Source organism: Lissotriton helveticus, chromosome 11 (genome assembly GCF_964261635.1).
Source record: "Lissotriton helveticus chromosome 11, aLisHel1.1, whole genome shotgun sequence".
NCBI lineage: Eukaryota > Metazoa > Chordata > Amphibia > Caudata > Salamandridae > Lissotriton > Lissotriton helveticus.
This window is the reverse complement of record NC_136072.1, coordinates 126,339,797-126,366,753: the sequence shown is the minus strand read 5'-3', so window position 1 is coordinate 126,366,753 and position 26,957 is coordinate 126,339,797. Positions and strand designations below refer to the sequence as shown.

General features: G+C 44.5%; 1 protein-coding gene and 1 non-coding gene across 3 annotated transcripts in view; both read left to right on the top strand.

The window, feature by feature from the left end:
• The window catches only part of EIF4A2 (eukaryotic translation initiation factor 4A2), a 34,965-nt gene extending 8,955 nt beyond the window's left edge, over positions 1-26,010 (top strand). The window contains exons 2-12 of one of the 2 annotated variants that reach the window (XR_013602571.1): positions 11,860-11,905; positions 12,050-12,182; positions 12,410-12,549; positions 13,971-14,139; positions 18,424-18,533; positions 19,587-19,730; positions 21,350-21,487; positions 23,845-23,934; positions 24,069-24,148; positions 24,769-24,915; positions 25,253-26,010. Coding sequence is in view for 1 of the 2 variants with exons in the window: in XM_078667535.1 (XP_078523661.1) it covers positions 11,860-11,905; positions 12,050-12,182; positions 12,410-12,549; positions 13,971-14,139; positions 18,424-18,533; positions 19,587-19,730; positions 21,350-21,487; positions 23,845-23,934; positions 24,069-24,148; positions 25,253-25,397 (1,195 nt within the window). In the remaining variant the exon portion in view is untranslated. The remainder of the gene's footprint in view (positions 1-11,859; positions 11,906-12,049; positions 12,183-12,409; positions 12,550-13,970; positions 14,140-18,423; positions 18,534-19,586; positions 19,731-21,349; positions 21,488-23,844; positions 23,935-24,068; positions 24,149-24,768; positions 24,916-25,252) is intronic. The other variant, XM_078667535.1, reaches the window with a different exon arrangement.
• On the top strand, positions 12,259-12,330 carry LOC144793294 (small nucleolar RNA SNORD2). Its single transcript, XR_013602884.1, has one exon. It is a non-coding gene; the product is annotated as a small nucleolar RNA SNORD2 (small nucleolar RNA).
• Positions 26,011-26,957: the final 947 nt, after the last annotated feature.

The following is a 26,957-nucleotide window of genomic DNA, read 5'->3' as shown; positions in this document are numbered from 1 at the left end:
AGTAGTGAGTAGAGTAGTGAGTGCAGAGTAGAGTAGTGAGTAGTGAGTAGTGAGTAGAGTAGTGAGTAGTGAGTAGAGTAGAGTAGTGAGTAGTGAGTAGAGTAGAGTAGTGAGTAGAGTAGTGAGTAGAGTAGAGTAGTGAGTAGAGTAGTGAGTAGAGTAGAGTAGTGAGTAGAGTAGTGAGTAGAGTAGTGAGTAGAGTAGTGAGTAGAGTAGAGTAGTGAGTAGAGTAGAGTAGTGAGTAGAGTAGTGAGTAGAGTAGTGAGTAGAGTAGTGAGTAGAGTAGTGAGTAGAGAGTAGAGTAGAGAGTAGAGTAGTGAGTAGTGAGTAGTGAGTAGAGTAGTGAGTGCAGAGTAGTGAGTAGAGTAGTGAGTGCAGAGTAGTGAGTAGAGTAGTAGAGTAGTGAGTAGAGTAGTAGAGTAGTGAGTAGAGTAGTAGAGTAGTGAGTAGTGAGTAGAGTAGTGAGTAGAGTAGTGAGTAGAGTAGAGTAGTGAGTAGAGTAGTGAGTGCAGAGTAGTGAGTAGAGTAGTAGAGTAGTGAGTAGAGTAGTAGAGTAGTGAGTAGAGTAGTAGAGTAGTTAGTAGAGTAGTAGAGTAGTAGAGTAGTAGAGTAGTGAGTAGAGTAGTGAGTAGAGTAGTGAGTAGAGTAGTGAGTAGAGTAGTGAGTAGAGTAGTGAGTAGAGTAGTGAGTAGAGTAGTGAGTAGAGTAGTGAGTAGAGTAGTGAGTAGAGTAGTGAGTAGAGTGTAGAGTAGAGAGTAGAGTAGAGAGTAGAGTAGAGAGTAGAGTAGAGAGTAGAGTAGAGAGTAGAGAGTAGAGAGTAGTGAGTAGAGTAGTGAGTAGAGTAGAGAGTAGAGAGTAGTGAGTAGAGTAGAGTAGTGAGTAGAGTAGTGAGTAGAGTAGTGAGTGCAGAGTAGTGAGTAGAGTAGTAGAGTAGTGAGTAGAGTAGTAGAGTAGAGTAGTGAGTAGTGAGTAGAGTAGTGAGTAGTGAGTAGAGTAGTGAGTAGTGAGTAGAGTAGTGAGTAGTGAGTAGAGTAGTGAGTAGTGAGTAGAGTAGTGAGTAGAGTAGTGAGTAGAGTAGTGAGTAGAGTAGTGAGTAGAGTAGTGAGTAGTGAGTAGTGAGTAGTGAGTAGTGAGTAGTGAGTAGAGTAGTGAGTAGAGTAGTGAGTAGAGTAGTGAGTAGAGTAGTGAGTAGGACATCACAGGCAGCAGCTGTGCAAGCTTCTTACACTCACAAGGAGACCACAGGCAGCAGAGGTGCAAGCTTCTCACACTCACAAGAAGGACATCACAGGCAGTAACGGTGCAATATTCGCACACTCACAAGGAGATCACTGGCAGTACACACCACATGAACACACTCCATAACACATAGCAACAATACATTGGCATTTACAATGCCATTAGCTCAAACTCAAATAAATCCGAGCCCGATTGCATTTCTAATGCTTGTTATAATTACCTCTGGTACTAGGTCAATATTATTTTTCAGAGTAGAAAACAGGGGGGGTGAGAACTCACTCTTGGGGGGGGATTGTAGCGTCCTAGCTGGACTTGAGTCCGCCTTAGCTTTTTTAATTTCAAGATTTTCTGAAACATCATTTAGGGTAAAGTCTAAATGGATAACTCCGGGATCTTTTGGGTCCATTGCTTTATTGGGCAACCCTAAGGCTTTGTTTTTTCCCTTTTCCCAGAAGTTAAAAAGCTGGCAGGTACTTTTCATGTTGGTAGATTGGCTATGTTTGTTTCGAAGGGGATTTGATTTTGTTTTGGAGCTGGATCTTCCTACTATTATTTTACCAGATCTTAGTTTCTTTGTCATCTTGACTGGGGAACACTATCGTGAGTGCGCTGTAAAGGAGCGAGTTTTATGTCGAACGGGAAGTCTGTGATTACACTGCAAGTAAGTGTTTCTAATGGAAAGGAGCTTAAATGCCTACCCGGCTGCAGATTAGCTTTAGGTGCAGTCTCACAGGTAGTTTACAATAAGGTATGACTTACCGGGCCTAAGGGGATGGGCCTAGCCTAGCCTTCTCGTGCCTCTGAGGGCCTGCCCTTGTCCCGGGCTTCTCCCGGGCGCTACCCGCGCGCTCCCGCGCAGCGGTGCACGGAGTCTGTTTGTTGACTGACCTTAGGAGGGGGCGTGGCCTTGAGGGAGAGCGTCACCAGGTGTGATCGGTGAGGCGGCTGCTGGGACTCTTGGGAGTTGGAGTCCAGCAGTCTGCTCGCTCGCAGCCCTGAGTGCCTCAAGCCCTTAGTGCAGAGATGTCAGTTACAGCAATGAGCTGCTCCGGTGAAGCGGGACCCGCGGAGCGGGTCCGGCGAAAAGTAGCGTTTACAGATGCGCTTCGACAGGAACACAAAGCGCTATACCAGTCCTCCAGCGCTTGATACAGGAACAGTTCAGCAGGCAAGGTTGCAGAAGGGTATCCGCTGTTGGTGGAAATCCGGCGCCTTTTGCAGGGAAGAAGGGGGCGTGGCCTTGAGGGAGAGCGTCACCAGGTGTGATCGGTGAGGCAGCTGCTGGGACTCTTGGGAGTTGGAGTCCAGCAGTCTGCTCGCTCGCAGCCCTGAGTGCCTCAAGCCCTTAGTCCAGAGATGTCAGTTACAGCAATGAGCTGCTCCGGTGAAGCGGGACCCGCGGAGCGGGTCCGGCGAAAAGTAGCGTTTACAGATGCGCTTCGACAGGAACACAAAGCGCTATACCAGTCCTCCAGCGCTTGATACAGGAACAGTTCAGCAGGCAAGGTTGCAGAAGGGTATCCGCTGTTGGTGGAAATCCGGCGCCTTTTGCAGGGAAGAAGGGGGCGTGGCCTTGAGGGAGAGCGTCACCAGGTGTGATCGGTGAGGCAGCTGCTGGGACTCTTGGGAGTTGGAGTCCAGCAGTCTGCTCGCTCGCAGCCCTGAGTGCCTCAAGCCCTTAGTCCAGAGATGTCAGTTACAGCAATGAGCTGCTCCGGTGAAGCGGGACCCGCGGAGCGGGTCCGGCGAAAAGTAGCGTTTACAGATGCGCTTCGACAGGAACACAAAGCGCTATACCAGTCCTCCAGCGCTTGATACAGGAACAGTTCAGCAGGCAAGGTTGCAGAAGGGCGCTGTAGGAAGCAAGTCTGCATTCGGGCACACACGCGCAGCCTAGAGGAAAACATAATTCATCAGTAATGGTGGACGCGGTTTTGATTGAGCAGGGTGGACAGCGTCCACCCTGAAAAAACCCTCCAATAAGTGGGGGGATGCCGTCCACCCGCGTGGTACCCCGACTCGTGCCCTGCCCCTTGTACAGACTTAAGTGCAATGAACCGTCTGCTATACATATTAACATATGCTTTTTTTTTTTTTGGGTCTCTTTTCAGTTTTACGAGCAGTCTCCCTGTGCCATTAACTTTAATACGTTCTATTTTGTTCCTATGAGGTCTTGGTATTGTGTGCATGTTTTTTTTTTTCTTTGAATAAGTGTGTATTTTCGTTTAAAAGTGTTGCGCTTTTACATTTTTGTAAACCGTATACTCTTTGTTCCATTTTAGCTATTTATTTTTATCTGTTTTTTTTCTTCATTTTTCTCTTCATTTTTCTCAGTGATGTCTTCACCTTTTCTACTTTTGGCTTGCGAGTTATATAAAAATGAAGGTTATTCCTGGAATAACAGAGGTCCTGCAATCCTCTGTGCTTCCTTTTCCAATTCAGAGCATAGAAGAGGGTGGCCTTCCACTAGGATGGAGCCAACACCGGCTTTGCCATCTGACAGTTGACACAACCGCAAATGGCATTGTATCGTACACATAATTGAATCAACTGCAGTGACCCAGTTACCCATCTCCCTGTTTGAGAAGCAGGCTTTGAACCTGGATGGCATTTCTTTGGGTTTAACATTAGGTTGCACTTCAGCGTTGTGTACGAGCTCACTTCAGCATCCTTCAGACAGATTACAGAAGTCCTGCATTTGTTACAGGGAGGGCTTTAAGCCGCTTGAGATACTTTCTACCCCTGACCACCTTCAGCCTCTCTGCCTTGACGCTGTTTGGTCAGAAATTGGCAATCACCTTCATTTTGTCATAATAACACTTCATTAACTTCTATTTGTCTAATGCTGTTCCGCGCGCCTCCTCTTCCATGTCCTGGTTCTTGGGCTGCTCCATCTCTCCATAATGTGGACTAGTATGGGTACAGTTTGGTTACAGCTGACCTCCCCCGTAACAATTCACACTGTGTGGTAGTGCGACATGCAGCAGCCAGGTGAACTGCAGTGACCAAATCGTTCCACAGCGAGGAGTGCGGAAAAGCCCATGGTGACAACGTCACGTGTCGCATAGCATACCTTTCCCAGTATCTAGGGATCATTATGTATTCAGTGCCACTGGGATCAGGTTCGTCACCGGGGTCTGGAGTTGGAAACCAAGCACTCTTCACACAAGCTGGGGGCGGATGCATTTTTGCCCTCTTGAGTTTACTCCTCTGCATGCAGATACCGGTACTCCTAGGCCATAGCCATGCAGCTGTCTTTTGTACACTACTGCTTCTGTCTGTAGTTGTGTTCCTCTATGTATGTGCCCTGTTTCTGTCAGTACTTGCACTGCTCTCTCAATGTCCCTTATTGCTGTTGGTATGTACCTTGCTACTATCTGTATTTGTTGTGTTGCTCTGTGTGTGTGCCCTGTAGCAGCCTGTCTGCTCTGCTTTTTTCTTTATCATGTTGCAATCTGTATGTGGTCTTGGTGTGACCTGCTGGTATTTATATATGCCCTGCTGGAGTCTGTGTGGTCCCTGCAACTCTCTATGTGCGCTGCATATGCCCAGCGGCTGTCTGTATTGGTGTTGCTCTGTGTACGAAGCAGCTGTCTGTATGGGTCTCCTGCTCTGTATTTGCTGTGTTGCTCTCTGCACGGTACATGCTGATCTGTATTTGTTGTGGTGCTCCCTGTGTGTAATCTGCTGCTATCTGTATTTGTTGTCTTACATTCAGTGTTTGACCACCTGCTATCTGCATTTGTTACCATCTGTATGCGTCCTGCTGCTGTTTGTATGTGCCCTGCTGAAGTCTGTATTTGTGTTGCACTTGATATGCTTATGCAGCAATCCAGTTATCTGTATATGCCCTGCTCTTTTCTGAATTTATGTTGCACCTCCTCTTCTCCCTCCACCTCTATTCCCTCCTCCTTCCGCCTCCACTCTCCCACCTTCACTCCACCCTCATTCCCTACATCTCCCGCCCTCACCCCCTCCCTCCACCTCCAGTCCCCCTCCCTACACCTCCACCTCCAGTCCTCCCCTCCCTACACACCCACTCCTCCCTCCCCACCGTCTCAATCCTTGCATTAACAAAACTAGAACACATTTTTCGTGTTAATTCTAGTTTTCATTAGGATACTTCAGTTGTAGATAAAGTTTTCTATGTTACATATAAAGTGTCAAATAGTTAGAACACTTTTTTAATTATAACTGTTAAACATGCCGCACAACATTCACAATACTCTGTAACACGTGTTAAAAACATTAACAAAGCAAATGGCTCTCTAATCACTTATAAGACCCCAAAGGCGAGACCTATTGGGTATTCCAATGCTTGTTAATGATGATGAACACATGATAAATCAACGCAGGTTTATGAAAACATGAACATTTTAGTTTCAAGGTTTTGCATATCTACTGTTCAAAGCTCTGTACTAAAATTCCTTGTTCTAACCTTACCTATCAATCTGCACAGCAATTGATCAAGCCGTCATAACTGACAGAAGTTTGATTATTTTCGTCTAATTCTACATGCTGTTTGTATCCACATTTAGAATTAAATGCTTTTCTGTCATTTTTCTGTTTAAAAAAAATTTGTCAAAACGGAAAACCGAGCCTTCCAATTAGAGCTACATCATGTGGAACATGGCTTAGTGTGGGTTAGCATTACGACTCAACTGGTTGGATCTATGCAGTTATTATCCAGTATTATGGGTATCTTTCATAGATTCACATGCCTGAATCATTCCCCGTCGTCTGGGTGGGAGTCCCTGGTACATAATGGGTTAGCATTACGACTCAACTGGTTGGATCTATGCAGTTATTATCCAGTATTATGGGTATCTTTCATAGATTCACATGCCTGAATCATTCCCCGTCGTCTGGGTGGGAGTCCCTGGTACATAATAGTAATGTCATATAGACATATACATACTAATAGGCCAGAGGCCTCACATTAGTAACCTATCTAAGTCCTTTTGTAAAAAGGACCAAACTTTGGCCAGGAGCCAATCAGCTACTACCACCCTCTAGAACCTTCCTGGAAGGAGCCCTAGTCCCTCAGATTTTCTACCGCACGTCGTGCTAAGGGAGTCTCCAGCTTTCTGGTATTCTGGATTTATTCCATATTTTTCTCACAAAACTTATTCTTGTGGAGGAGTACTGCAGTCCACCATGTCTGACACTCCTAAAAATGGGCTCTTTAGACCCTGTGCTTCATGCAGCAAGTTGAGACTACATGTGGATGACAGGCATGAAGACTGTCTCTATCCTGACCACTCTGCGAAGGATTGCAAAGTCTGCCGCACTTTCTCTGCCAAGACCCTGAAGGACAGAGGACGCCTGCTTTTATGGCTCAAGAGACTTAAAGAGAAGGATCAGACAGTCTCTTCAGGTGAGAGCGAGTGTTCCTTTAGGAGCTCACACTCCTCATCCAAAAGGCCCAGACCGGTCTGCAGAGCCACCTCAGAGGTTCGTCCACAGGCTATGGCAGGGAAGAGTTCTCTTCAGGATGCCACCTTCAAGAAGCCTTTGCTGGTAACTTCGGCCATGCCTGTGACGACGTCGACAGCAACTATATCTATGTCGACGGCATTGTCCTTCTCCGCCATGACCTCTACCACGGCATCGTCGTCTACGGGTAGGTCTATTATATCTGTCATTGCTATTAAGAAATCGTCGACATCTAACACGTCGACGAAAACCAAGTCGTCGACGAGAGTCACATCGGCGTCGACTATTTCCTCATCGACGGCATCTAAGGCACAGTCTACGGCGCCATCGTCGACGAGGCCGTCGACGAGGCCATCGACGTCGACACTAGCGTCGACGAGGCCATCGACGTCTACGCGGTCGTCGACGAGGCCATCGACGTCTACGTGATCGTCGACACTGCCGTCGACTAAGAAAGAACCATCGACGCTGCAGACGACTACATCGTCGCCGATGAAGACCACAGTCATCTGCTAAGGCTATAGACGCTCCACCGTTGACTACCACCCCGTTGACGGGCTCGTCTACTACAGTCTCCTAAGCTGCAGTACTCTTTACACACACTACAGACTGACAACGAGTACTTTAACGCCGGAATTGACGTCGCCTAGCAGGGTCCAACCACTGCCACCGACCCATCTGCTGGACACGGAGGATTCTGATGACGGTTCAATGTTCCAACCTGTGAGAAGTCCATCAGAACTCCATGTTAAGGTCCATGAAAGCTCAGACTGTGAAGACCTGGGTCAGGATGAAGTGCGATATCAGGAGGAATGTCAAATTACTCCACCTCCTTCACAACCTATGGTGTGCCTCCCAGCATCAATAGTGACGGACCTGCAATTTCTCATAGCGGACTACAAACAACGATTTCCGCCCACTCCGCCTCCTCCAGTACAGCAACCTACACCTGTGATACCTCGCCCTAGATCACCTCCACTGGTCATTCGTCAAGATCCTGTCACTTTACCACCTCTACCTTCTGATGAAGAAGAGGAAGTAGTAGGAGAAGAGGAGGGACAGCAGGAGGAAGGAGAAATACAGGACGATGAATGGAATGACTGTCATTCAGGATCCGGCATCCCTGACCAGGCACAGGCGGATTCACCCCCAGAGGATATGGGGGGGGGGGTTTCATAATATTGTGGAAAGGGCTGCGGCAAGGTTTAAAATCGAAATGACCACAGAAACCCAGGATTGCTTCCTGTATGACTTTAAAGAGCCATTCAAGAAGGCTGTGCGATCCATCCCTATTGACTACATCTGGGATCAGGGGGTAAAGATATTGAAAAAACCCTAATCTGATTCCAGTTCTGCCCAGGCTCGACAAGAAATATAAGGCCCCAGACAAGACTCCAGCATGCCTTATAGGCCAAACTAAGCCGGACTCTGTTATTACGCAGGCTGCACAGCGTAAATCTAGTAATCAGTCGGCCGCGTTGACTGCGCCAGCAGATAAGGAAGGCCGTAAACTTGATAATATTGGTAAAAAGTTTTCGTCCATGTCGGCCCTTTCTATCCGGGCGGCAAACTCCATGGCCCTCTTGGGACGATACAATCGCCAGATGTGGGTGGATATTGCCCCATATTTAGGAGCAAGACCAGACTCCTAGAGGGCGAGCGATCTGCCTCAGAAATGATAGATGTGGCGATGGATATCGCCTCTACAGGATTTCGACAGATGGCAGGGGCAGCTGTCCTAAGGCACCAGGGGTGGCTTAAAGTCACATTGTTCCGGCCTGAGGTACAGACCAAAGTACTGCACATGCCGTTCGATGGAGTACTGCTCTTTGGGGAGCATATAGATGAGATGCTGCAGGGTATCAAAAAAGATACAGAGACCGCGAAAGCCCTAGGTACCCTCCAGTACAAAAATACTTCCTTTCGGGGCTCCAGGGGAAGAGGACAAGAGGTGGCTATCGGGGATACAAAACCTCCTATGGCTCATCACAGCAATACAAGCCGCAATACCAGCAGAGACCGCAACAAGGCCACTCATCGTACAACAAGTCTTGCTTTCGAGGACGAGGAGGAAAAAAGGACGCAGCCAGAAGGCAATGACTTCTTTCTCTCGCAGGCCTCCATTTGTTTTCTCCGCATTACGCAGTTGGAGGGAAAATATCGAACTTCCTCCACAATTGGCAAAAAATCACGACGGATCGTTGGGTTCTCCAGCTGGTTCGGTCATACTTTGAAGTTCGTAGAGACTCCTCCTCCGAACCCCCCACATCCTATGCAGCACAAGAATCTGTATCTCTTTCAAAAAGAACTCTCACTAATGCTCCAGAAAAGAGCCGTAGAAAGAGCTCCCCGAGGTCAGAGGGGGAAAGGATTCTACTCCTGAATCTTCCTAATACGAAAAAAGGAGAAAATGGAGACCTATATTGGACCTAAGAAGCCTCAACAGATACCTCAAGAAACAATCGTTCCGTATGGTATCCATTCAAGAGGTGTTACAGCTGCTCAATTCCAAAGATTTCATGGTGTCCTTAGAACTCTAGGATGCCTACTTTCACATACTGATCCACAAGAGTCACTGACGATTCCTGAGATTTGTGGTGGCGGGACAGCACTACCAAATCAGAGTGTTGCCATTTGGCCTGAAGTCGGCACCACGCATTTTTACAAAATGCCTGTCTCCTGTGGCAGCGTACCTTCGCCAACTCCATCACCAGGTTTTCCCCTACTTGGACGACTGGCTCGTCAAGGCTCCTACTCTGATAGGCGTAACCAGATCTTCCAGCGCCTGTCTTCAACTCTTCGAGTGCCTAGGACTTACGCTCAACCAGCAAGTCTGTCCTTCAACCATCGCAACGTCTCACTTTCCTGGGAGCAAATGCTGCCTTACTTACTTCACCTGGCTAACTTGGGATTGGCCCACGCCTCAAAGGTCCATCTGGCGGCCATCTCTCGATTTAGGCGCTCTTTGTCTGGAACGTCACTATGGTCCAATAGACTGGTCAAGCAATTTATGAAAGGGTTATTCAGAACATTCCCTCCAGTGAGACCGTTACCACCTACGTGGCAACCCAACATTGTCTTTGCTCAGTTGATGAAACAACCCTTTGAGCCAATTCATAAAGCAGATATCAAATACTTGTCATGGAAGACAGCTCTTATTGGCTCTCACGTCCGCAAGGAGAGTAAGTGAGCTTCAGGCTTTATCTATTCTGGATCCTTTCCTTCAGTTTAAACAGGACAGTCATCTTAAGGACCAATCCTAAGTTCATACCAAAGGTTCCGTCTACTTTTCATCTCGATGAACCTATTCTAAAAACGTTCTTTCCGAATCCATCCACGGCAGCGGAGAGATCTCTCCACTCTTTAGACCTGAAGAGATGTCTGAGGTTCTACATCCATAGGACGGAACAGTTTCGAAACTCCAGCCAATTATTCATTTCCTTTAGCAGGCCCAGGAAAGGTCATCCATTGACAAAGCAGAGTATTTCAAGATGGATCTCTGCGGCCATCGCCTTCTGCCACCAACAGGAGGGACATCCTCTGCCTTCCAAAGTTCGGGCTCATTCCACAAGAGCAGTGTCCACTTCCATGGTGCTCTTTGCTGGGGTGCCTATTGTCGACATTTGTAGAGTGGCGACATGGAAGACACCTCATACATTCACCAGGCACTACTGCTTGGACTCAGAACTTATGAAGGATGCAGCAGTGGGACACGCGGTGCTCTGAAATCTATTTCATTAGAGGTGAGCCTTCTTCCTCTCATCCCACCTTCCTATTGCCTTCTTGCACATTTCTTCCTACTGCTAATGTTTTCCAAGTTCATGGTATTGCACTAATGATAAGGTATTAAGTGTCTTCCATGATGTATTAGACGAAATGTGCTGACTATTGCTTGCTACTCTGATTCAGGCATGTGAATCTATGAAAGATACCCATAATACTGGATAAGAAATGCGTAACTTACCTGTAACTGCAGTTATCCAGTATTGGTATCTTTCATAGATTCACATGCAACCCACCCGCCTCCCCTGGAAGGGCTCACCTTGGTTCTCTCAGTAGGTACTACTTAGCACTGTGCTTACGAAAATCTGAGGGACTAGGGCTCCTTCCAGGAAGGTTCGAGAGGTTGGTAGTAGCTGATTGGCTCCTGGCCAAAGTTTGGTCCTTTTTACAAAAGGACTTGGCTTACTAATGTGAGGCCTCTGGCCTATTAGTATGTATAGGTCTATGACATTACTATTGTTATGTACCGGCGACTCCCACCCCGACGACTGGGAATGATTCAGGCATGTGAATCTATGAAAGATACCAATACTGGATTACTTAAGTTACACGTAAGTAACGCATTTCTTTTGAGGTAGTGTCTACTGTGTGGCATATTGTGGCTTTAGAACAGAGGGGCCTGCAGCTAGTCTGTTGCTTACCATGTCGCGCTTATTTGCGTGCTTCTAATGTGTCAAACTTGTTAGTCCCGTTCATGGAGAATTTCCTTTTTACAATCTTTGGCTGTCATCACTGCTTCTGCTTCCTGTTTCACACAAGAAAGTTATCGTGTTTTCAAGCAGTCCCCTCGCTCCGCACCTGCTGCTTTTGCGTCCCCTCGAGTGTTCTTGTGCCGAATTATTACTTTTGTTGGAAGGAATGGTAACTTGATTGCGCAACGATCATGGCAGTTCCTATCTAAATCTAGACCTTTGTGCACGAATGTTGTTCAGTTAGACTAAGAACCTTGCTTCCCTTAGCACCAGCACCGCCCCCCTGCTTCCAATATCCCTTTCTCCTACCCTAGCCCCTTAAAGTCAACCTTTTTATTGATAGAACGTCGGATTATCAGAACCTATGTGAAGCTCTTGGGTACCTATTGATGACCTGGAGATTTATGAAACTAGTAAAAACATCTGAGCGCTCTACTAGGCATTTATAGCCCCTTGAAATGCTGTAGCTAAAAGCAACAATGCCCCTTTTGTGGACCAAATTGCTAACTCTTAATATATAGTATTCACAATTATTCTTAGTATTTACAGGTCTATGTTTCTACCACCCATGATAATTGTATTGACCCTTCATGCCGAAAGGGTCAACCATGTCCGATAAACTTTGGCTGGTATTAGTCACACTTTTGGAAATGTAGATTAACCTGCATCATATTTTAAACGTACTGACACCCCCCTTATTTTTTTACAGAGACCATGGCGGCCCAGAAGGCATGGACCCCGATGGTGTCATTGAGGTGAGGCCCTTGTGGATGCTTGACATGTTCTAGTAAAAGCAGATTGGGCTAGTTTGGCTAAGCCTGATATAAAAGCTTTTTCTTATAAATATTAACCTAGTCATATCAATTCTGTCACTCATAACTTTTTTTTTTTTTTTGCAGAGCAACTGGAATGAGATTGTCGATAATTTTGATGACATGAATTTAAAGGAATCTCTTCTGAGAGGAATATATGCTTATGGTTTTGAGAAGCCATCTGCTATCCAGCAGAGAGCGATAATTCCTTGTATTAAAGGTATATTACTGCTATGTTTGCAGAGAATTAATGAGGGGTGGGTAATGTTTTGAACTAGCAATACTTGTAGTATATAAAGTGATATGATGGCATACCATCTTTCGGGACTGACCTGAAATGGAGATAACTTTACTAATACTGATCACTTTTTTAAATAAAAATGTTGAACTTGTTAGGTTACAAGTTACCTTTGTGGGAGCAGTAAATATGTATCCTACTTTTTTTAGGCTATGATGTGATTGCGCAAGCTCAGTCAGGTACTGGCAAGACAGCCACATTTGCTATTTCCATCCTGCAGCAGTTGGAGATTGATCTCAAGGAGTCCCAGGCTCTAGTATTGGCCCCCACCAGAGAACTGGCTCAACAGGTATTGATAGCGTAGTAGACTTTCACATGTGTGCTGCACTAGTTTCAAGTTTCACAACTGTAATATTAACCAAAGGCAGGGCTGCAATCCAATTACAAAACCAGCACCCAGATGTGGGTCATCAAAAGCTCCCCTTGAAATGAAACGAAGTGGTTTTATTGGTGATTGGAATATCTTAATTATGCTGTGCCTCTTAGGCGTGGTCTTGTCACTGTGTACATTTTTTTTGCAGTTGTGCAAAATGAAAAGTGCAGTGCACTTACTGTAATTTGATTACAAATGTTTGTATAGTTTTTAATGACACGCAATTTGCTTTCAGCCAGTTTTTTTTTTTTTTGCCTTTCATTGAGCGTTCCAGCTGCGTACATATATATCACTGTAAACTAGCCTGCAGGTTTGAGTCAGATTTGCTGCAAACATTCTTGTCTGTAAACCGTGTACTTTCATAAGGCTGCCAAACTGGCCTGTCTGCTAAATAAGCTTTGCTTTTGTTGCATTAACACCGATGTGTCTTCTTATTCACTTGTATTTTCACTTGCTTTATTTTGATTTTCACTTGCTTTATGCGAAAGCGTTCTTTAACTTCCCAAACACCTAGTGTTGCCAGAACCTAATGCCTGGACGTTGCACTGTTCTACGAACCTATTGACTGTTCCATACCTATTGAAGTTCCAGGCGGATCTGGAAAAGTTTGGTTTCCGCACCACACATTTCCTTTACTCTTAACATTCTGGCCTCCTGGGCATCTAAGGCGTGCTGTGTGAAATGCAACAACTTCTCTCAAAGCTGGTGGCAATTACAAATCCCGGCTCTGGGCTGCACGTGCATTTGTTTAAACTGAAGCAGGATGTATTGGAGTCCTTTTAATTACAAATTCCCTACTTGTGGTTTAAAGCATGGGTTTCTTGTGAATGGGGGTATGTATGATTAAGTGCCATTTTACTGGTCTTTGATTACACTTGCCTATAATTTCTTAACTGAAGGTAAGCTAAGGAGGGGACTAAGTGTAAAGTCTACTATTGACAAACTTTTAAGTCCATTCCTGTCTTCATTGTTGAGTGCCATCGGCTGTGGTGGGGATGAACAGTTGGACTGAAAATTTGTTCTACCTCTGACTACTTTGCAGCTGAAGAGTATTCTAGCCTAGGACTCTCCTCCCAACGCCTGTGTTCTTGGAACTCCTAAATAGGTGTTAAATAGTTCAGGGCCTGGAGCGCTGTAGGTGACTAGAGATCTTACTGGCTGGAGTGAAGTGGTCTTCAGACCTCCATACAAATATATGGTTATTCTTGCAGTGCTTTAGACTTTAAATTTCTTGTGGTTGCCACGAGGTTTGCTGTAAAATTAAGAAGCCGAGACTGGTAGACCTTCTATTGGTTTGCCACACAATCCCTTTTATTAATATTGATCCTGCTTTTTAGATCCAAAAAGTAATTTTGGCTCTTGGAGATTACATGGGCGCAACCTGCCATGCCTGCATTGGTGGTACGAATGTGCGCAATGAGATGCAGAAGCTGCAGGCAGAGGCACCTCACATCGTCGTTGGTACTCCTGGACGTGTTTTCGACATGTTGAATAGGCGATATCTTTGTAAGTATTTGATCAGGGTTTGTGTATGTATGTAACCTAGCATATGTAACGCATTGTGTGGTAGTAAATTGTCATTCAGACTTCACGTTATCAATTGAAATGACCACTGAATTTGCAGACATGCCGTTTTGTTGATGCCACATAGCACACAAATGATGTGGAAATCGGGATTCTGTGGATATTGCATTATTTGATCACCAAGTAAAGTGTCATGGATTAATTTTGATCCTGGTAGTCTTTTTCCTGTACACATTAGAATTGCAAAAAGTGCTTCATTTTTGCTTTACTAATTGCATAGTGCATACATTTCACTTTCTGGTATTTCCGTTGTGTTGCAAAACAGCCTTTATACACTTTATTCATTGAGAGGAAAATAAATTGTCCAAGCACATCCTCTAAACCAATCCTCCCATAACACACATGGCGTTTAGGTGAGATCATTGAACGGTGAAATGGCTTGTGTGCTAGTTGACCATTTCCATTGTCACATGAAGGGATACAAAACTTTATTGGAAAGGTTGCCTTTGTCATAGCCCTTTATGATTAAAAAGAAGGAATGTTGATTATGCTTATATTAGCTCAAAACAGTGGTTCATCTAGCCACTTTTGAGGTCTCTGCTAGACCGCACATGCACTTTCTCTTCGAGACTTGTTTACAATCCGTGGCTACAGCTTGCCCACAGGGTTACTGTTTGTTTGAAGTATGTCACTCTAATAATTTGTTCCCATTTGTCATGGCATGTATGGGTCCTGCCTATCCTTGTGTTTGGGCTTCCCTAGAGCATGAGCCAAGTACTAGTGTCCATCCACAGCTCCCGTTTTTGGAGATTCAAGTTTCTTTCCCCTTAAGCACTCAACATGAGAGCTTGTTTTCACTATCTCCCGCCCTCATTCATGCTTGCAAGTATTTTTCCCACAATGTTTTTATTAAGAGACCATGCTCTTATTCCGACCAAATCATGAAGCTTCCTAGAGACCCAGCTGCAGGATTTGAAATAAACTCATGTTAAACTCTCAATGGAGATTGTGCAATACAGAACGTTAACAATAAGGGCCCGATTCAGATCTCACTCGGAAGTGCACCAAACTCGATCCGGTTGGAAAAAGTACGAGCCGTACGCGTGTTTTCCACCCGACTCGTACAGCTGTGCGAGCAAGTAAGATGCGAGCAAAACAAAAATCACCGACCAAATAGTTTCGGGGTCTGAACCGCTCCGTACATCTCGTCCGTAAGCAAACCATGCCGTGCAATGGATGCGATTTACGACCGAGCCAGTACGATGCACATGTCGGACAGCTGGTTCGAGCCGAAGTTTCCAGCTAGCAAAACGTCTGGGACGTTGCCTTTGGGGGTCTGCGTCGGACCCCCTGTCACCCACAGCCTTACGACTCTGACACAGGGGGAGACCCAAGGATCTCCCCAACACAGGCATGTACGGTGCAGATGGCACTGACTCGTACCCACTGTAGGGGGTGCCTTTGTGCGAGCCGTACCTATTCAATGGGAGCCCCATGTACACGTCGTATGACCGGCTCCCATTGACTTCTATGGGAGTCCGACCGAACAGAGTCCGGCAGGATGCGGCCGCATCGTACTTGCTCGGTCGGACTGCAGGAGTCCGGCTCGGTCGGGAAACACTCCGGATCCAGCTCGGTCAGAGCTTACCGACCCAGATTGAATCTGCCCCTAAGTGTAGCAAGTACATTCACAAAACAAAGAAATAATATTCGGCTAATACTATATACTAGGCTACAAACTGATTTTTAAAAAGCAGCTGCAGTGATATATCTATATATATTTTAATGAGCTTGGAGCACTGAACCATTGAGGGAGTTTATACGGAAAGAGCACCACATAAGAGAATATAGATGCAACAGACTTGCTCAAATGTGTTTAGAGGAAAGAGACTTGCATTGTATGCATTTTGGATATTTTACAGCATCTGAAACAGCAAAAATTGACCTGTGTGCTTTGAGTTTACACAAGGGCGCAAACCAAGTGCTGCGCTTTTTAGCTCTCGCCTGAGCCAGCGCGCATGTGCTGCTCTGCGGGGCTTCTTGTAAGGACTTCCAACTCGGAACACACGCTTGTGCGGTTTTTTTTTTTGCGAGCTATTGGCTTGTGCGTTAGTCTGTCTAAGAAAGACAGCACGCAATTGGCCAAAGGCAGGTACGTGTCCTGCCTCCTCTCTCCCTGGCCTAGGGAGCTCGGAGCAAGCAGAGGCCCCACACTGTGCCTGCTGCATTCCTTAAATTCTTTGCAGACTGCGCGCGTACCACTCACAGGTTTTTTTTTTTTTTGCTTTATTTTCATAGCGTCTTTGCAGTGCGTGCACCACTCATGGGCTCACTGACCCAACATGATCACCGTCTTAAAGCTTGACTACACCCCAATATTTGCTGTCCATCACGAAAATTCCTGTCTGCAGTGAAGGGGCTGTTCAAGCAAACTCCAGACAGCTGAGAACCCCAGCTCCACCCCCTACTCCTTGGTTGAGGGAGGCCCAACTTTGCAAATGTGGGGGCTCAAACCTTTCAGAGTTTTTAGAGGTGGCAAAACTTTACTGTGATACAGAGTGTAGGGGGTCTAGCTTCGTTTCAGCTACAGGATGACTCATAGAAGCGAGACTCAGCAACAACCCGAAACACTAAACTCCACCTGACTTAGTTCTGATTCCATTTTTTCTAGCTCCTGCACTCCTCGCTGCTCCCCATTTCATACCCCCACTTTCAATTGTTCCGTTCCTTCTCCCACGTGGGCTCCACTTCGTTTTCTGTCAGCTGTCCGTGTGCGCCTCACCATCTCATGACTCCCATTCTCTGAACCCACAATTCATGGTATACCCGCAGTGCTCTGATGCCGTCCCCAACCAAAAGAACCCACGTTCTGAGGCTACCACATATGCCTCCCCTTTGTTCTGTTTGAAACTTTCTTGCTTCCTGGTGCTCCTATTTGCCCTTCCCTGCACAGCTGGGCCCGGGTGCTGGTTCCGGTTTCTTTGTTTACGATTCAGGCGCTGGATGATTTGTGGGAGATCACACCTGCACTGGAGCGTCTTAAGCATTTTGACCACAATTTATTATTTGAGTAAATGCCCTCCGCTCGATCACCCCTACCCCTCTCGCTACAGCCATGGAGGTGTGTGCCCGTAGCCTTGGTTTCAGTTAGACTGCCAATAGCCATAAAATAAGCCCCAAAGTGCAGATGAATGTGCAGCTCCGTGTTTTACAAAGGTGCAAGTGTTAACGCAGTAAGCCGCCCATGTTTGGATTTTTTTTTTTTAGGGGGGGGGGGTCACATAGCATTTTGAAGCTCGTAGTCTGAGTAAAGCTAAAATAAACTCTCAGAATTCCATTGGTTTTTGGCTGATGATCCAAACGTATGACGTGGGCATTTGACAGCTGTGGTTGAGGCGCCCCCCCCTTAACACACTTTTTTTTCTAGCGCACAATAACCAGCATTGGCTTAGCCAATAGTGCTCTCCTTTAAGAACTTGTTTTTAGCCATGCAACTGTTGATGTTGAAGCCTATTATCCTGGGTAAAGCTGATGATTAGTCCCAAAGCGAGACCTATTGCAAAGCAAATGCTTGTTTTCATGGGGTATCAGAAAAGAAACAAGCATTGGTATATCAATAGGTCTTGCCTTTGGGACCTTATAAGTGTTTAGTTATCCAGCACTATCCTTGGTGCAATATTGTATACAAAGCCAAAGTTGCTTATTTATTTCATGCAACTAAAAACCATAGGCAAAGCCAATAGTCCTGGCTCGTTGTAAGTATAATGTTCCTTGTTGTATCATATATTTGGATGCAATGACAAACCACAAAATACCAGTCGGGTGACGCTATGCTGAGCACATTTTTAGCTTGTATGTTTTTATGCCGCGCTCTTAATTTAATCCGCACCCCTTTAAGAGATTCTGTCCCCCCCCACCCCCAGTCTTTTCATCTCACTTAAAGCCCCTTTGACCTGTTTGAAGCACCAGCAAATGTGACACAGAATTTAAAATTTGTATTTATTGCTGGGTCTTTCCTGACCTACCAACAATTGGCTCTCCACCCATAATTTGGAAATGCTGGTATATAAATGCTGGTAAACTCCATCGTTTAGTGCACTCCAGTATATCCACTGCAAATATTGATGTTTCCTAACTTTCAGGACTGTGAGTAATCAACATTTTGCTGTTCACTTGTAGCAGGGTTTTGAAATGTCACTGGTGGAATTGGGAAACTAATTTCTTGATCTGATACTCTAACCTTAAACTTATACTTCTGTTCAATAGCTCCAAAATGGATAAAGATGTTTGTCTTGGATGAGGCTGACGAAATGTTGAGCAGAGGATTCAAGGATCAAATATACGAGATTTTTCAAAAGTTGAGCACCAACATTCAGGTATGGATTGAACAGCTGCAACTGTCTTCTAATCAGAATTGGCCTGCGACAATTAACTGTTGCATTCTAATCCTTCCGCAAAATGGAAGATATGGGGGGCTAAAGCAGCATTCGTAGTGTAAACTGTTTGTATAGATGTAGACAAACAGATGCTGATGTCTACTGCCCCATCCAGCTGGGTCTCTGAGTGCCTTCTCCTTTTGCTCAGCCACATTAGCAGGGCTGGTAGTAAGTGGGTCCATCAGATGATCGATAAATGTATATATAAATACTGCTAGGTATTGCGCACTCATCGCCACCGAGGTGATTGAGCAGGAGTGTAAACGTGAGGCCCCACTACATTATTTGAAGAGCCAGGTCTTGCGCTTCTTGCAAAACTCCAGTAAACAGGAGGAGGGGTCGGAGGTGTTGTGGGAGGTCATTCGATGTTTTGTGTCCTATGTAAGAGCATGATCTACAGGCATTTGTGAATGCCGGGGGGGGGGGTGCAAACGAGTGTGAGGCTGCACACAGGCGTCTCAATGGGCTGTGAATGTATGCAGTGCAGGCAAGTGGGTTCTGTAGGTATGTGTGAGGAGTTTGAATTGGCTGCATTTGTGGATTGGGAGCCAGTGGAGTTACTGGGGGTGAGATGTGGGTGCAGTGATGGAGGTTGAGCTTGAGCATGTCTTGCGGCAGCGTTCTGGAGGGTCAGAAGTCTATTCACTGATGTTTGCAGATTCCAGAATACAGTGCACTTCGTAGTAGTCTGTGATGGTGCTTGCGTGACATTACGCCTGGTGTACTGCAAGAGCCACTTGAAGATTTTTTTCCTAGCATTCATAGTATGTTGAATATTGCTGTGAGAAGTCATGTTGAACGTGTCGTCCAGGATGATTCCCAGCCTTCTTTAGTGGGTGATTAATGTTAGAGTGGGTCGGAGTTCTGCCAACCACCAGATGTGGTCGGTCTTATTTTCAATAGCCAGTACTTCAGTCTTGTCGAAGTACGTTCTGAATTAGTAACCTACTTTTATTCCACCGGTCTAAAGCAAGTAGTTTATTGTGTTTTCAGGTGGTTCTGTTGTCTGCAACAATGCCTTCTGATGTCTTGGAGGTGACCAAAAAATTCATGCGAGACCCAATTCGCATACTCGTCAAGAAAGAAGAATTGACCCTAGAAGGCATCAAACAGTTCTACATTAATGTAGAACGAGAGGTATAGTTGTCCGATTTACTTCACTCTGGGTTTTGGTATTTTGTGCAGTGGCTATTGCAAGGATATTGATGACGGTATTCAAGGTTGTGCAGCAATGCTGATATGGTGTTCAGATACATTTGGCTTGTGATGACTTTTCCATGTGGATCTTTATTTTGATGTCTTGCTGTATTAATGCGGGAACTGGTAGTTTAAAGTCCCGTAGGCGTTCTCTAAGATGTCGTCAGTTGAGGACCACTTAAAGCCTTTCTAGTGTTGAATGCTTTTTTCTCAAACGCTTGTACTGTACAGAAAGTACTACCCTACACTTGGCCTTTGAGAGTGTATTTTGTGTTTAATTTCAACACAAGCTAGATGTTTTAGTGCTGTGGCGGTTAAAGCTTGTGTGAAGATACTATTCGCAATCATTTGAGCCAGATTTTCGAATTGCAACAATTCAAAAGGCTTACAATAGGTTTGGGATTTGGGATTCTTACACAGGGTCACAAGTTGAATACACACCTGGTGTGACATGACTAGCTGACACGAAGTTGCCAGATGTAGGAAAGGCTTGAGCAGCCTAAACTAGTGAGATCCGAGCAACATGGGGCACGCTGGTCCATAAAACCACGTCAATATAAGCCTCGTGTACAGAGATTGCATTGACCTGTTTTGTAAACAGATTATCCTAGTTGAAACCATGTTTAGATATTGATTATTTAAAAAAAATCATATCCAGATTTCATACACTATTAAATTGTTAGTCTTAATATTAAACCATCAACTTGTAGACCAGTCTCTTGTATGGTGTGCAGTATTTCTTTCATTAGGCTTGTATGCAAAATATCCCAGCCTTACTCACTCAACATCGAGTGCCATATTCGAAATAAGATGACTTAATAAGAAATTGTTCACTGAAAGTAAACAACCTATTTTTCCACCGTGTTCTGATTTTTCAAACTGTCTGGGATATTAAAATGAGTACATAAAGTTAGCTGCATTTGAAGTGCTAGTGATGATGCACTTTGCTTGCAAGTGGTTAATGCACTGCAGTCTTCAATTGGACTGGTATAACATTTAAAATGAACGGAATCTAGAGCAGGTCATTGACATTTTGATTCCTCTGTGCTCGATTCTTTTAGCACTGAAGTATACTAAAGTGGTGGGTGGAATGGTTGAATTGTTCTCATCCACTAGTAATTACTTAGGGTCGCCCCAGGACATCTTTATTTTGTACACCATGCTATCTCTGGGGGTTGCCAGTTGCTGAGATTAATTTAAGTATTCTTCCATTACCATGTTTTTGCATGATCCTCGAGTACATCTATTTAAAACCTTGACTACTGCTGCGCTGGTTAATAGAGACCCCTGCAAGATGCTTCTAAACTGCAATTCTTTAGTGGCGCCTGCCGGCCAATTCGAGGTTGGGCATGCAGCTTTATTCCTCTTCAAGCATAGTGTCAAAATTAATGAAACCAGCTGTACTCCTGGTCGGTATTATAATGCTAGCAAGTGCACACGGGAAGGTGAGAGGTGAGCTGATGTGATTTGGGTGAACCGCTTTCTTAATGTCCTAATGTGGAACTTGAATGCATGTTGTCTTCCACCTGTGCCTAAATATTTCTCCATTGTCTATTTAGGAATGGAAATTGGATACGCTCTGTGACTTGTATGAGACCTTGACTATTACCCAAGCGGTAATCTTTCTCAATACGAGGAGAAAGGTTGATTGGCTTACGGAGAAAATGCATACCAGAGACTTCACTGTATCTGCCTTGGTAAGCAACTGCATGAGCCTTTATCGAAACATGCGTAATTGGCAGAAATTACGTTTTGTTAGGGTGGCTTAATCTGACCCGGAGAGTGACTTTATGTATGTGGCCGTGCATAATCGATGTCTGTGAGCGACCAAATATTTGTTCCTTTTGGACATCCGTATGGGGTTACTGTATAACCTCAAATGTGCCTTTACCCCTGGATTTATTTTATTTGGTCCGACTAAGTGGTTTCTAAATATTTAGTATGATCTTTAGGGATGATTTGATGGTATGCCTTCATGAATGCTGTGAGAAGTGCACGCTCCTTAGGAATGTTTACTTCAGTTGCAAGTTAATTGTGGGCAAGTACAATTGGCTATAAAAGGATGCTCAAGGAAGCTTGGCTGACCCAATGTTGGCTATACAGCTCTACCTGTTAGTTTTTTTTGCGGAGGGGGGGGGGGGGGGGGTTACTTTGTTCTTGTTATGAATGTCTGTCCAGAGCGTAATTCTTCAGAAGGGGTTGAGATGCGAATTAAAGCTATAGTAGTCTGCCTCTTTGAATTTAGGGTGCATAAGGTGTAATGGCGTTTTCACTCCTACCTTCTGGAGCCTGTCTCATGTCTGGTCCGCTATTCAGCACCAACAACCTCTCAAAATACTGTTGGCTGCATAAGGCGGCGAATCATTAGGTAAAGTGATGGACAGTAGCAAGGTAGGGATATTGACTGAGAAAAGATAGTGATGGGCAGAGACTGGGGAGAGGTTTGAATTAATGGAGGGGAAGTGAGATGGTAGCAAGGATTGACATTGTGTCATACAAGAGTGGAGATTGTTGGTGATCTAGACTGTAGCATGGACTGTTCCAAGGGATGTGTGCTATACCAGATGGGGCAGCAATGGTTCGGGCCGAGGGTCGTTGACATGAGCTCCAATGACTGGGTGGCAATGAGCTGAGATTGCCTAGATGGTAATGGTGGAGGTGTCCTGTACTCCGCTAGTTAATGCCAAGGTGCAATCTTATGTAGGCTATTCCACTCTCTCGACTAGAATCCGCCTACCCACTCTTTAAATCCATCGACTAAAATGTAAAGTGGCTATTTATTTAAAAACACTCAGATCAGGGGGTATTGCACATTTTTTTTAAAGACCACTACTCCCTACACCAGGATCCAGTTCAATGGGAAACTGCAGTTTTTTTGTATGTCAGCATATGTTCACTCTCCTGGCTCTGTATTACTGATCTGGTGCGCCGTGCCAGGGTGTTGCAGATGACTGAAAATGTCTCTCCTAGCAAAGGAGCAAACGCTTGACTGTGCCTTTTGTTTGGGACAGCACATCAGTGGAAGACCAGATTATTCAAGCTCGCTGGCAGTGGAGTCCTAAAAATCGTCAATGCCCAATTTCTATCCCAGATAACTGCTGTGACTGCACTTGGTTGCATAGGAAGCCATGGGGTGGGGGGTGGGGGGGAGAGAGGAATTCCCGGAACATCATTCTCCTCCCTAATGCTACCCTCAGTAAGCCACACAGACCGCGCCTATTGGATGGGTTCGCCTTGAACCTCTGTAGTCTTGACTAATTTGCATTGCGTTGTCATAATATTGTAATGCGAAGTCTTATTGCATGCCACAATCCATATTACAGAAGGGGAGCATATGAGCGACCCCTTCTCCTAATTCTAAGATGCCCTGTGGATGTGGTTTGAAAATGGGTGCAAAATGTGTGGGGTGCCAATGACTCACTTTCTAACTATACTCTGTTCATTACCTCCTGAATGTTAATCTGTTTGAATGGCGACTTATTTCAGCCACTCATAGTGCAACCTTCATATCTCATGTATGATCGTAGTCCCTTGAGTTAGTTTGCCCTCTGTCTAGAGATAATAACTTACAGTTTGTCTGCAGACTTGTTGCAGTAAATCCTCTCCACCAGCTACTGCCAGTCAAGTAGACTGGAACAAGGAGTTCAATCTCCGTCACTTAACTGCTACTTTTTAACCCCTTGCATGCCGCTGCGATTCTGCGCCTGTGCGGCGCTTTGAATGAGTGGGCGGGTTCCTCAGCACACGACCACCGTAGTGCATGACGGCTGGGGGCCATCATCAGCATGCAAGGGGTTAAAGAAGTGTATATGCTCCACAACCTAGGTTATGCCATGTTTGTTTTGAACCGCCATTTTGAGATGCAGGATAAGTTACAACGTAGCTAGAAGTGCTATTTTATCGTTCCCCCTGCAAAAATGTAATAGATTAATTACTATCCCTTTCTGTTATGGTGCATCGACAGACCGGGACGCTTGATCTCTGACAGTGTTTATGTCCAGCATCAAATCGAGACTTACGAAGGCACTTAAAGCTCTTACAACTCTTTCCACAGCATGGTGACATGGACCAGAAGGAACGTGATGTCATTATGAGGGAATTCCGATCTGGATCTAGTCGTGTGTTGATCACCACAGATTTGCTGGTAAACATCTGCCTGCACGTTATACATTTTTGAAGGCTCTATTTTTGGGTTACTTTATCTTGTGTGGTTGAAAACCTTGTGTTTTGGTGCTTAAAGTACAGTCTCTCATTTCAAATGTGTATTCGTTTGTGCAGGCTCGTGGTATTGATGTACAGCAAGTATCTTTGGTCATAAACTATGATCTACCAACCAATCGTGAAAATTACATTCACAGGTGAGTTTATACTCCTGGTAGATTGTCATATAATTACATTCGCAATTTTTTCACTTTCACATAAAAACTAGGCAGTGAAAGGAACATTAAATATAAAACAATTTCAAATTGCACTGGTCACGTAGCAATTGTTGGATTCAACTTGTGCCGCAGCAGAGCATTCTTTAGGGCAAGTGGCTATTAAGAGTAAGTGCAATGCCCCCCAGACTACCCCCCGCCCTCATACCGTATGTTTACTGTCACTTGGAGTAATTGGGTAACTTCTGGGGGTGGAAGGGGAGCAAAACCGGCGGAGGTAAACACTGCAGTAAAACTGAATTGCTAGCAGACCAGTGCAATTATAACTAAATAGTGCTTTATTTCCAATGCACTTTGTGAGCCAAGCCATGCTAATAAATATGGCAGATTCACGTTGCAGTATTGCTGAATCTTTGTCGGTCTCCCCCCGCTAAAAGAAAATTTGATTCATACAATCAACATCTGTTTTACAACAGATGTAAACGCTTGGTCTCCTACAGTTCTTGGGGAACATTTCTAAGTTGGCTAATAAACACCATGATTTTTAGAGAAGCTGATATAATTAAATACTCTCTCCAAACAATTTTTTTTAATTGTGGAAGATAAGTTGAACTGCTCCAGATCTAAGGAATTCCTCAACACCAGAGAATGGCCCACTGAAGTCATGGGGTTTGGCTCTCCTGGAGCAAGAACCCTGATTTGGTTGCGGTATGGTGGCGCCAGTGCAACACGGACTCTAAATTTGAAAGGTAAAACATTTTTTTTTTTTGTCAAGGCTTTCTTTGGCCGTAGTGAAATGACCAAGCACCTTTTTGTAATCTACAGAAAAATCAAATTTTCAGAGGGGGAAATGTTAATGTGTTAAGTGCATCTGTTTGTGAATACTAGCATGGCAATGGCACCTTGCTGCCTAGGTTTAATGTGACATTTTATTTCTCTTGTGCAAACAATTCACAAATGTAGTGAAGAAGTAAAAAAAAATGTTGTATCTGACGAATAGTCCTAGTGCATGGGGTGAAGCAACATGTACTTGAAGCTTCACGGTTTTCATATCTTAACTTCTTTTAAATTGTTGTTCATGTGCAGAATTGGTCGTGGTGGACGTTTTGGCAGAAAAGGAGTGGCCATAAACTTTGTTACAGAGGAAGACAAGAGGATTCTTCGTGACATTGAGACTTTCTACAATACTACAGTGGAGGAGATGCCTATGAATGTGGCAGATCTAATTTAGTCTCTGGGATGAGATTGTGATTTTTGAATGCGGTGCTCGCTGTTGCGGAGGCTGTCACGACGTGCATTGCATCGGAAATCTTTTGAATCTCGTCTCAATGCTCCTAACGGATCAGAAATACACATTTTTGACAAGCAACGTGACTTGTCGTGACCTAGTGTGGGGGAAAGCCTTTGGCTTTGTGCTCTTTGCAGAGTTTAGACTGTTGGGTGGTTGTATAGACATGGGGTCTTTACATTTTTTCATATTTACATTTTTTTTCCTTACTTCTATTGAAGTATTTGTATTGGATGTTCTTTATCACTTAATAATTTACTTATGGACTAAAAGATATAAGTGCTGTATAAAATCAGCAAATTATGTTAAACAAGCATACATGCCTTTATTGAATATTAGTCTAAATTGCAAATGCCTTGATATAGATTTATTTTTTCACTTTTGTTGTATTTATTCAAAGTATTTAAGGAGTGATTACGTGTGATCTGGACCCTTTATTGCTAAGCCCCATCAACCTATCCCATGTCTTAGTTAGGGTAAATCCTAGTGAAATTGCCACATTTTGCACGTCTTAATGAAGTTTGAATGTTAATAAACTAGTCATGTTGACTCCTTACTTGTGCTAAAATCATTGCAATGTCCTAGAATTATGATTTGCACCTATTGCTATGACAGTGTTGAAAATTGGACTTCTTAATTTTTTGACTTTGGTATGTTGATAACCAGTTGGTAAACTATTTTGTGAATTTAATCTGGATTTCCCTAATGCCACTTCGGTTTGTCTGAAGCAAGAAATACAGGCAGCCATTTTTGAGTTTTGTCGCTAAATATCTGATACATTATTTGGTAGCAAACCAGTTTGCATTGACAAATCCCAACATTTGTTTATTATGCCTGCTTTCAAGAATACGGGATGTGATGCTTTAGAACATGTTGGTCACTGCTGTGTAGGTTCAGTGTCTTGATATAGTGCTGTTCAAAACTATAGTTTTAATTGGATGAGTGTTTGTGATCGGAGTGAACCTCCTATAACCATATTCTTACTGTGCTTGTAGTACGAGAACTGGAGTTCTTCCAGTTGGGCTACGGTGCTATAGTGTCAACGCAGCAGGAACTTTTCTGTTGGTTCCTACCTCTAGCGCATTCATACCTGTAGTACAGCAGACAAAATCCTGGTTACCAGACTGACCGCAGTTGATCGCTGCGGTTTTGATGTGCAAATTGGTTTACCTCTGTCCCTACACCATTTAGTTTTGGTCACTGGTTGTAAATGGTGGTTAATATTCGAGGAGTACAAACAGGCGCAACAGTATAACTTCCAAACCATAGATGTTAGGCAAACATCTGCTTTTGTGTAAACTACTTCCTTTTTTTCTCGAGTGCCTTTTAGAATTTGTAGATCATGCTACAACTTGGTCCTGTGGCCCTGACCAACTCTTGGATGGAAGTGCCAATTATTTTTTTTTATTACATAAAACCTTATATTTTATTGAGCTTCTCCTTGCTTCAGCCACATAGGCTGACCAGTAGAGTTTGTAAAACAGGTTTACCTTGCTCACCCCC